The sequence below is a fragment of the Erinaceus europaeus genome, chromosome 1, assembly GCF_950295315.1.
Source record: "Erinaceus europaeus chromosome 1, mEriEur2.1, whole genome shotgun sequence".
NCBI lineage: Eukaryota > Metazoa > Chordata > Mammalia > Eulipotyphla > Erinaceidae > Erinaceus > Erinaceus europaeus.
In genome coordinates, this window is record NC_080162.1 from 80992076 (window position 1) to 81003706 (window position 11631).

The 11631-nt window shown below is 46.5% G+C and overlaps 1 protein-coding gene across 1 annotated transcript in view; it reads left to right on the top strand.

The window, feature by feature from the left end:
- The window catches only part of CTNNBL1 (catenin beta like 1), a 212165-nt gene extending 203633 nt beyond the window's left edge, over positions 1-8532 (top strand). Inside the window, exon 16 of the mRNA XM_007518449.2 lies at positions 8344-8532. Coding sequence (XP_007518511.1) covers positions 8344-8432 — 89 coding nt within the window. The 3' untranslated portion in view covers positions 8433-8532. The remainder of the gene's footprint in view (positions 1-8343) is intronic.
- The last annotated feature ends 3099 nt before the right edge of the window (positions 8533-11631 follow it).

Sequence of the window (11631 nt, forward strand, 5' to 3'; positions counted from 1 at the left end):
GGAGTGGACTCCTGCATGTGTAGACACAAAGCCTAAGGAGGGAAAGAGAAACCTAGAGTGAGCACTGCAGTAGGAGGGTTGAGGTTGAGATGAAATCGGAGCCTGAGACAGGGCAATCCAGTAAATTGCAGTTACCTTCCTTGGCCTAATCTTCTCACCGGGAGCTGGCAGCCAGCAGCCTAGATTCAAGGAGGAAAGCTTGTGGCCTTCGTCCAGACCAAACCTCTCAGGTTGTGGGGTGGAGGGGCTGCTTCTCCATCCAGCTGTTGATAAAATGTCCTCCAGGCCTGTGGGAACACATAAAGGATTAAGTTGCTTCTCCTTTAAGTGAGCTTCATTTTAATGCTTTCCTGGTGAAATTATATCCTTGTAGCCTGGAAGAATCTTCTCCTAGAGAAGATTCTCCTCCTCACATGTATTTATCTGGATTGATTTACAGAGCTATAACATTTTTGGAGTAGCTCCATATCTCTGTGTATAAGACTCACATCACACCCACCACCAAGGTCCCAGTGACACCAGAGATCCTTCTTCTCATTTCCCCAGCTCCCCCTCCCCATTCTGATAACCACCATGATTTTCACAGTCTCAAAGTTTTGTTTTGATTTTGCAACTTGACTTGCACGACTTAGAATCCACGTGCATGAAACCAATTGTCTTTTAATTCCTTCCTTATTTCACTTAACTTCGTAACCTTGAGTTCCATCCCAGAAAGCATGATTCGTATTATTAATGGCAGAGTAGTATCCCATTGAGCATGTATCCCACAGCTTCTTCATTCAGTCATCTGTTAATAGCCTTCGGGCTTATTCCTTATCTTGGCTTTTATTGCTATTGCTGCTGTGAGCGTAGGGGAGCATATATCCTTTAAAATCAGTGCGTTCATATCCTTCAGATAAGTGACTGGGAGTGGCAGTATAGAATCATCTTGGGTGTTACATTCCCACCAGCAGTGCTGCAGAGTTTCTTTTTCTCTGCCTCGTTGTCATCACGTGTTTCCAGTCTTTTCAGTGTAGACCTTTCTCATTGGTGTGCAGTGAGTGATAACCTCGTTGTAGTTTTGATTTGCATATCCCTAACAATAAGTATTCAGCTGTTTTTCTTGCATCTCTTGCTCATCCATGTGTCCTCTTTAGAAAAGATGCTTTGCCCACTTTTTATTGGATTGCTTGGTCATTTGTTGTTCAGTTATATGACCTTCTATATTTGGGGTAGCAACCCCTATTCACAACCCACATATGACGTCCAAATATGTTCTTCCAGTTGCTAGACTGCTTTTTTTTTTTTCATTTTGTAGTAGTTTCTTTCAATGTGTAAAATGTTTTTTTTTCTTCATTTGATGTAGTCCCGTTTGTTTATTCTTAGAGAAGCGTAACATTTAAACCTATCAGTTCATCATAGTTGTTAAGGAATTTTTGTTAAACCTAAAGAATTTTCCTCTCCCAGTTTCTTTTCTGTGGATATTTCCATGTCTTCAAGGGTTTTCAGTGTGAATGTATTGGTATTCTTCCTCCCCTCCTTCCTCCTTCATTTTTTTAAAGGGTGAGCATTAAAGGCTTAAGAGCCAAGGATCTGAACCAAGCTTAAGAGCACTGACTCAAGTTTCTGCCCTAGAAGACAGTTCTTCCCCATCCACCAGCACTGGTGCCCCCTCAGCCCCCCCCACACACACACACAAACAGAACAGCTTGTGCTCCATGTCTGAATAGTAAACTTGCTGTCTAAAGTTTGCTTTAATATTTATGCGTTCAGCACTGCTGCCTGTTCTTTAGCTCCATCAAAGCCTTTATTATAAGAGCATTTGAAAATACAGGGGAAATAGAGGGGAGAGTTGATGTGTCCACCACCTTTCTCACTCTCCAGTCCGACTCTCCTCTTCCTTCCTCTACTCTCTCCTCATCCCTCTCTGCCCCCACCCCACAGTAGGCCTTGCTGCATCTCTTTTTCATGCATTATCCCTCCCCCCTCTCGCCCTCTCTCTCTCTCCCCCCCCTTCTACACACCCACATGCACACGCGCGTGTGCGCGCGCACACACACACACACACAGCAAAGAGAACTCTTTCCCAAGACCTCTGGGAGAAATCTGTTCAATATTTATAAACTGCTGCTGCTGCTGTAATAACTGGACTTAGCTCGCACCACCATGATTTGCTCCAAATAGATTCTGCTCTGAAAACAAAGAATGAGTGGGGGTATGGGGTGGAGGGTGAAGGCCAAGACACCCTCATAGTTGGCGCTGCTACCTGGAGAAACGGAAGAGCACTAGGTCAACTTGTCAGACCTGATTCTGGACCTGGCTCTTGGACTGGCTCACAGTGGTGCCTTAGCCTGTCATCTGTCCCTGAGGGTTGCAGTACATTTCTGAGAGCCCATCCAGCTCGGGCGTTTGGTGCCCTGGAATGAGAGAATTCAGCCCCAGCTGGCCCACTCACATCTGTGCTGGCCACTGAAGCCCCACCCCCATCCCACTCCCCAAATAAAAGGACAGGGAATAGGTAGGGTAGAGGGTATTTAGGTAAGAAGGTACCACCCTTGACTCCCCCCACACTCCCTGTGGCTTTTAAGGTAGCTTTCACTACTCACACACATGTTCCCAGGTTTGGATTTTAACCCTTCTATCATTATGACTTGGGCAAGTGACACCAGTTCTCTAAGACAGCTCTGTTTCCTCACCAATAGTCAGGGGTGGTGGTCTTTGTAGCATTGCTGCAGAATTAAATGGGAATAAATGCCTGGCACTCAGCATTCACTACAGGTGACAGCCGAGTACAGCGTGCCTAGCACAGCCCCTCTTCCAGAACACACTACCACCGTTCACAGCCATGTCCAAAGAAGAGGTCATCTGTTTCCTCCATCCCCATAGACAGTGTCAGCGGGAACTTGCCCACAGGTTGAGTGCTCTGTGTAGAGCAAAGCAGGCTTTTTATCTCAAGCTTTGACCAGGGTGATTCAGCTGGGGAACTGATAGTCTCTGGCTTCCTTGACTTGATGCATCCCTAGAAAGAGATTAGGTCCCTCCAGGGAAGCTGACTCAACTTGGAAAATTACTGTCCCAAAGGATCAAACTGTTTCTCCACTTCCTTTCCTTCTGGGTCTGAGAACACGTTCCAAGAGCCAAGTGTTAGTTCAATCCATTAAGGCTCTTGCTTCTAGACCATGCCTCTGGGGGTATTAAAAGCTATAATGGTCATTTCTCTCTCTCTCTCCTGAGGCAGCAGCGAGAGCATGCACATGTAAGTAAGAGATACCACTCACACAGAGCCCCACAGCCTCCTCCTGCAGCCCTGTCCCTGCCCTCCCCTCACCCTGCCTTCTCTTCAGGGGACTTTAATAGGAAGCATCACAGCCACGTGCCAGTGGAGGTGATAGATGGGCTTAATGGAAGGAGATGATTTCCGGGGGGAGACACACAGCTGGCACATGTCTGAATCCCAAATCCCTTTTTCCAGCACATGTCCAAAGTAATAAAGAGGAAGAAGGAAAAATGAAGAAGTGTCAGGAGCAAGATTATGTTTCCCCAGCACGGTGGGGGCGGGAGATAGACAAGAGGTTGGCAGACTTTCTTCTCTTCCCCCCTAGTCTTTGTCTGCTTTTGATCAGCAGATGTTTTATTGTGCAAAAGCGTCTTATTCAAGAGTTCTCTCTGTTCTCCCATCTCTGATCCCATCCCAGTCAGGCACCAGGGGGACAGACACTTGCAAACAGTTACCCAGATCGACTGTTCTAAGAGCTTGCTACCCACCCTCACAGAGAGAGCACCCTCTCAGCCAGGTTCTGCTGGGAACTTAGCTGAGAATAAAGCAGAGACCAACCTTCCTGAAGTGCCTAGTCTAGAGGGAGAGAGGGGACAAGTAGAGTGAGCTAGATGTCAAGCCTGTGATGGGGACAAGCAGCCAAACCCAGGAGCAAGACTGAAAGATGGCCAAGCACAGCTTCTTAGAAAAGGTGTCCTGGAAGGAGGTGGGGTTTCCACAGGTGACGCTGCTGGGCTGAGCACAAGAGACTCAGGATGGGAACTGGTGTTTCTTGAACACCAGTCCTGTGCTAGGTACTTGTCATGCATTCTCAGAGAAGGAAAGCACTCAACGTCACTTAGGATTAGGAGCCAGAGACTGAATCCAAACACACCCTATGATGCCATATCATCTCTCCAGGGACAAGTGCAGGGCTTGGCAGACAGGCAGTGACGGCTTAGAGCATGCCATCCTCCCTTCCTCTTCCTTCCAACTGTTCTTTCTTATTTATTTGTGCCGGGGGCCAGCCCCAGCAGGTTATTAGGGTAACCTGGAGGAGAAGGGGCATCGGCGAAGAATGAAGAATGAGAGACAAGTGAGTTGATGCTGAATCAAGCTCAGACAGACATCTCTGTCATACTTAAGCAGAACTTTATTTTTATAGTCTCATAAGGCTTAGATCATTCAAACAAAAATCACCAAGGTATAGATTACTAAAACAAAAATCACCAAGGCTTTTTGATTATTAAAACAGAAATCACCAAGGCTTTAGTCACTAATACAGAAATTACCAAGGCTTTGATTATTAAAACAAAAATCACCAAGTAAGAACAGCACAGGTAGGGAACACCTCCTGCTTTATGGAACATTCACATTCCAGGGGCACTTTACTCCCTAGAGATCACATCACAAGTTTCTATGTTTTTTGTTATTCCTGTACCTGTGTGCTAGGCACATGTCCTATTGATTAAGATTAATATTGTTTATGCCATTCTCTTGCCCCTATGCATCAGAAGCCAATGGTTCATAGAAAATTCAAGCTTGTTATGTTTCTAGGGACCTTAAAACAAATTGAAAAATTGAACATTTTTCATAAAATCTGTTCCATTATTTGATCAGGAGTTTTGTTTTGTTCCTTACTGAGAAGGCACCAAGGTGGTGCTGACCTGATCGGCCTCTCCATAAAGTTAAACTGTCTAGCTAGAATCCATCTTCTGTGTATGCTCACTATGTGACCTAGGTTCTCATGTACTATTCCTGCATAAGGAAGTGGGAGCATAGTGGTGTGTGGTAGATTGAAAGGCCCATTGTATCTAGGTAGGTACCACAACTTTCCATTTATTAATTATGCTATGTAAGGTGGCCTCTCCACTGCGGGAACCACCAATCTTTCTCTATATTTTAGGGGGAATACTAAAGGAAGTGGTGTAGATAAAGGGGGAAACATTTTTTCCTATTGGGGCCTCCTGAAAAATTCTGCATTACTGATATTGCTTGTTCCATTATGATCAGTCTTACAGAGTGCAGTGCAGGCTTTGTCATTATTTTTGTCATTTGGTCAGGCTCTGAGCCTGGCCATAGGTAGATATTATTAAGACCACACAGAGCTGAATCATGGCAAAAGGCGAGATGGTTTCAGTTTGGCCTGGAGAGTCCAGCCGTGCTGAACTTCCTGCGAAGCTGGTACTGTGTCAAGCAGATCGCATGGCGGCGCCTGCGCCACATTTGTCTTAGCAGAGTTGACATCTGTTTATACCATTAAATGGCTTTCGGGTGCACAGACTCTCACGCCAGCATCTGTATATCCTGCATTATGCTCCAGAGGACAGTGATTGTCTGCCCAGCCATGTTCCCTTCTCTTTCTATTTGTTCTCATAGTCTAAAAGTCTGTTATTTTGTTCACCCATTGCTGTTTCCTTATCTGTCACTTGTGAATGAAATTATCAGATGTTGTGTTTATCTGACTTATTTCAGTATGATACTCTACAGATCCACCCATGTTGTTGCAAATCCTTTCTGTCGCTGTAGAATATTCTATTGTATATGTGAACTTACTTCACATCTTTCTTTTTTTTTAATTTATTGATTGATTTGATAATGATCAATAAGACCATAGGATAAGAGAGGTACAATTCCACACAATTCCCACCACCAGAGTTCTGTATCCCATCCCCTCCATTGGAAGCTTCCCTATTCTTTATCCCTCTGGGAGTATGGAGCCAGGATTATTATGGGGTGCAGAAGGTAGGTGGTCTGGCTTCTGTAATTGCTTCTGTGCTGGACATGGGTGTTGACAGGTCGATCCATTCCCCTGAACTGTTTCTCTCTTTCCCTAGTGGGGTAGGGCTCTGGGGAGGTGGGGTTCCAGGACACATTGGTGAGGTCATCTGCCCAAGGAAGTCAGGTTGGTGTCATGTTAGCATCTGCAACTTGGTGAACAAATTGTTTAATAATCAGGAACCTAAAGGGTATCACATCTTTCTTTATTCACTCGTCTATATTCAAAATAGACTAAAAACTTGAAGATAAGGCCTCAAATTATAAAATACACTGGGAAAAAGCTCTTCAACTCAGCCTTGGTGATTTTTTTTTAAGACATCTCTGACAACTAGGGGGCAGAGACAGAATTAAACAAATGGGACTATATCCCCTCCCCCCACCCCCAGAAGCTCCTGGGGACAGAAACCACCATCAATACAAAAAGGCAGTCTGCTGAATGGAAAATGATATTTGCAAATCATTTACAAGATAAAGGGTTAATGTCCGGAATTCATTCATAAGTAGCCTATAAACAACAACAACAACAAAAAAGACTCATCCAGGACCTCTGCTCACCCACTGTGCTCTGAGCCCTGGTCCCCAAGTGCTATACATTTCTGTGCTATACCCCAGCCCTCCCCACCTCCTAGAAACCAGGTAACCTCATAACATAGGATATTTTTGGAGAATGAATGTTGAAAATAGCTGTCTTGTTACATTTTATGCTGGGACAACAGGGTACATTGGAATATATGACTGTCTACCTTCAAACCTTCTGTGTCCTCTGTCATCAGCATTGCAGCCCCATCCTGCTTGGGGACATTCTCCTCCTTTCGTTGCCTTGGAGCGGGCCCTCAAGTGGTGGCAGTTTCCTCCATATCCCGGCTACCACCTGGTGCATGAGCCATAGTCCACAAGAGGCTCCTCTAGGCCATTATTTCTCCCTCCTCTCCCCTTAAAAATACCTAGGTTTCTGAACCTCAGAGGACTGTACACTACACCTCTCCATGCAGCTGCAGACACTTGGTTCCCCTCATTCCGTGGGAAAATTCTGGGCCCACTGTCACCTCTGCTCCACCATATTTCTCAGTGATGAATCTCTGCCTCTTCCTCTCTCACCCCATTTCCCACCTCCAGAGCACCCGTGCAGTCTGAAAACTTCTCACACCCACATGACCTCCTTCATCCAAGCCACCATGAAGTCACATCTCCTTCCTTCTTCCCTTGCCCACATCATGCTGGTCCCCCACTAAAAACCCTCTTATAACTCCCCCATTAAAAATCCTCTTATAGCTCCCCATCTCAGGAGCAGGCTAGAATCCTTACAGCGACCCCTAGGCCCCTCCTCTGTCCTGACCTCCATGCTCACCCTCTGATGGGTGACTCCCCAAACTGGCTGCCCCTCTGCTCCTCACCCCCAGGTAGCCCCACCCGCATTTCCTTCAGGCCTCTGATTACATCTTTTCTTGAGATTCTCTGATACTCTCTATATTTTTTTGACTTTCTGGGTTCTTCCCCCCTCTGGAAAGTAGGCTCCGTAAAAGCAAGAGATTTCATCAACTTGGATCATGGCTGTAGCCTCACTGGCTCAGCTAGTGGTTCTCACACATGAGTATCAGCAATAGCAGAAAGGTTTCTTCTGACAGGCTGTGTGGGTCTCTTCCCTCAGTTTCCTGTTTAGTAAGCTACATTCCTGTTTTTCTTTTTCCCCCCATCAGGGTTATCACTGGAGCTAGGTATCTTTATGATGAATCTACTGCTCCCAGTGGCCACTCCCCCCACCTTCCTCTACTCTCCCCCCCCCCTTCTTTATTTGATGGGACAGAGAGGAATTGACAGAGAGGGGAACATAGACAAGGTGAGAGATACCTGAAGTACTTGCTTCGCCACTCATGCAGTGGACCCCCCTGCAGGTGAGGAGCAGGACCCCGAACCCAGCTTCTGGTGCTGGTAACATGTGCGCTTGACCAGGTGCACCACCCGGCCCCCAGTAGGCTGCATTTCTGACCAGCTCCTGTTGTGATACTGATGCAGGCCCAGACTTGAGAAGCTCTGGTCTAGAGCAGTGCCTCCCATAGCAGGCATCCACGTGTGTGAAGTGGATAGAAGAGTGAGAACTGTGGCTCTAGGAAACGAATGAACATGGAAAGGTGTGTTGGGCCCTTTCTGCTGAGAGCCTCAAATGGAAAGCAGATATGTCTGGTTACAGTTACCACCTTGGGAATCGGTTGGAGGCAGTGAAACACCATGTACCACAGTGGGAGCAGGGATTCTGAGGAAGGTAGGAAGTGACCCAGCCGTGATGGACACACCTCAAGCTCACACCTGACCTGCCTTTGTCTCCTTAGAGTTTGCAGAGAACATCGGGGATGGCCGGAGCCCAGAGTTCCGGGACAATGAGCAGAAGCGCATCCTGGGTTTGCTGGACAACTTCTAGAGATGCGTCGGCCCTGTGCAGCACAGACTCTCTGCGTCTATCCGGGAAGTTTTTACACAGCTCAATGTGACTTTTGGATAAATTAAAGCTAGTTTTGGTATCCCTGGGCTGGTGTTTTCTTTTTGTAGCAAAACTTACCTTCCCCGGCATTTTTCACAGCAGTGACTGACCATGGGACAAGTCTGAGAAAGGTGAATGCCTGGCATCCCTCTCCCAGTGAGGACATAAAAACAGCTGCTCTGGTGACCCTGCAGCAAGGCTGCCCACCCCTTCCTGGAAAAGGGAAGATGTGGACTAGGGACCTCCCAGGCTTCCAGCCCTGACGGGAGACATCCAAACATGTGATACATGGCAGGTGACTCCTGCAGAGCCCCCACCTCCACCCAGGGACACCCCCGTGGCAGTGTGAGGCCACACAGAGCACAGCACTGAACCCCAGCTGCACTTGAGAATCACACTAGTTTTGAGAGAGACTATAGACAGAAATAGCAGAGTTGTGCAGCCTGAGCACTGGCATTATTTTCTGCTCCTAGGTGGTGTTTGTTTTGGCGTGAGAGCCACTGCTTTAAAGCAACCCCTGCTACACCCTTACAGGTAAGACTGGCCATTTCCATAAGTGACTTCACTGCCTGAATCCCACTTCCTCCTTTATCTGCAGTGCAGGAGTAGTAGGAACACCCATTGGAGCTTATGAGGATGAGACAACATGCAGCACAATGGTAAGCACATAGTAGGTGTGTTTGTTGTGAAACCCAGCCCTGCCCTCACACCTATGGCTTCAGAATGACAGTTTCATCTGTTTTATATAGGTTGTGATAAAATTGGTTCTCTCGGGAGTCAGGCAGTAGCGCAAGGACTGGCTTAAGGATCCCGGTTCGAGCCCCCAGCTCCCCACCTACAGGGGAGTCGCTTCACAAGCATTGAAGCTGGTCTACAAGTGTCTATCTTTCTCTCCCCCTCTCTGTCTTCCCCTCCTCTCTCCATTTCTCTCCATCCTATCCAACAACGATGACATCAATAACAACAACAATAGTAACTACAACAATAAAACAACAAGGGCAACAAAAGGGAAAAACAAAACAAAAAAATTGGTTCTTTTATAGAAGTTTAGTATGTTTCCCATCTGTTGCAAATAGTAGAGTCCTCATGGGTGAGGAGGTAGAAGAACTAATTTAGAAAATCAACAGTCTGGACAGTGATGCAGCAGATAAAGCATTGAACTGTCAAGCGTGAGGCCCCAAGTTGGGTCCCTGGCATCACATGTGCCAGAGTGATGCTCTGGTCTGTGTGCACTACCACCACCTCCCATAAATAAATAGTAGGAAAGTAAACCAGAAGGAAGGAGCATTGCATTAAAAAGAACTGTTCAGTCTGCGGCCTATAGGGAATGCGATGTGCTCAGTGTCCATGATGGGCATTGTCAGTCATAGCACCTCTGATCATTAAACCATAAGGGACAGGGCCCCAAGCAGGCACTGCCATCTGGCAGATTTGATGTGTCAGATGAAACCCTGTGTCTTCCTAAGCAGCCACCTCAGAACTCTAAATAAGAGGGCACCTACCCTATGCCCTACATTGGGCTGGTTGGTGGCAGAGCAGTAAGACAGCTGCCCACAGACAGTCATACCCACCCTGGGGGAAACAGTGTGTCCATCACTGCTCTGAGGGCAGCAGTCCCGCAGAGAGAGAACAGGACCTTTGATGGGGTCAAAACTGCTGTGCAGTCACAGTTTGGATTTATTTAACTTTCTCTTAATTTGATATAAGATAGAGTTTCATGGGAGTCAGGCGGTAGTGCAGCGGGTTAAGCACATGTGGCGCCAAGCGCAAGGACTGGCATAAGGATCCCAGCTCGAACCCCCAGCTCCCCACCTGCAGGGGAGTCGCTTCACAGGCGGTGAAGCAAGTCTGCAGGTGTCTATCTTTCTCTCCCCCTCTCTGTCTTCCCCTCCTCTCTCCATTTCTCTCTGTCCTATCCAACAGTGACATCAGTAACTACAACAATAAAACAACAAGGGCAACAAAAGGGAATAAATAAATAGTTTTAAAAAAATTTTTTTTAAGTTTCACATGAGAGAGAGAGAGAGAAGCCAGAACACCACTCCAGTACATGTGGTTCTGGGATCAAACCAAGATCCTCAGGCATGCAGGTATCAAACTCTACCAGCTGAACTGTTTCCCCAATGGCTGCTTTTTTTATTGTTTTTGTTTGTTTGTTTTAAAAAAGGAGACATTAACAAAACCATAGGACAAGAGGGGTACAACTCCACACAGTTCCCACCACCCGATCTCCATATCTCATCCCCTCCCCTGATAGCTTTCCTATTCTTTATCCCTCTGGGAGTATGGACCCAGGGTCATTATGGAGTGCAGAAGGTAGAAGGTCTGGCTTCTGTAATTGCTTCCCCGATGAACATGGGTGTTGACTGGTCGATCCATACTCCCAGTCTGCCTCTCTCTTTCCCTAGTAGAGTAGGTCTCTGGGGTAGTGGAGCTCCAGGACACATTGGTGGTGAGGTCATTTGTCCAGGGAAGTCTGGTCGGCATCATGCTGGCATCTGGAACCTGGTGGCTGAAAAGAGAATTAACATACAAAGCCAAACATACTGTTGAACAATCATGGACCTAAAGTCTGGAATAGTGCAGATGAAGTGCTGGGGGGCGGTACTCACTGCAGACTGTTGTGTACTTTTGCTTTCAGGTTTTGCCCTAGTTTATGGGTATGTGTGAACATAGGCTTTATCTCACGGGACCGGTCTATATCTAGGTTTTGAGACTTTGTTAGGAAGTGAACCGCCTGGAATGGAATTAGAGAATACTATGAAAGGAAAGGTCTCCCCAAGTAATGAAGCTGAAGGGCTATCATTCCACACCTGAAGTCTCTGGACACAGTCTGAAGTGAAGCTTACTGAGGTGGCACTCATTGTGTTGATTAGGTTGGGATTGGCGGATGCAATATTATTTGGTATGAATTAAGAGAAGCATGCAGGAAAGTGCGCCCCACCCTAAGGTTCCAGGACTGGGGGAAATAAAGGCTCTATAGTGGGAGTGTGAGGTTCCTGCTGTCTTAGGGTTCAAGAAGACAATAGTTATTGTTATAATCACATTGTTTGGTAATTGGGTTAACTTTGAAAAATCCCTTTGTTAGGATTTTCTGTATAATACCCAATATCACCATAATTTATGTCCTTTGACATTA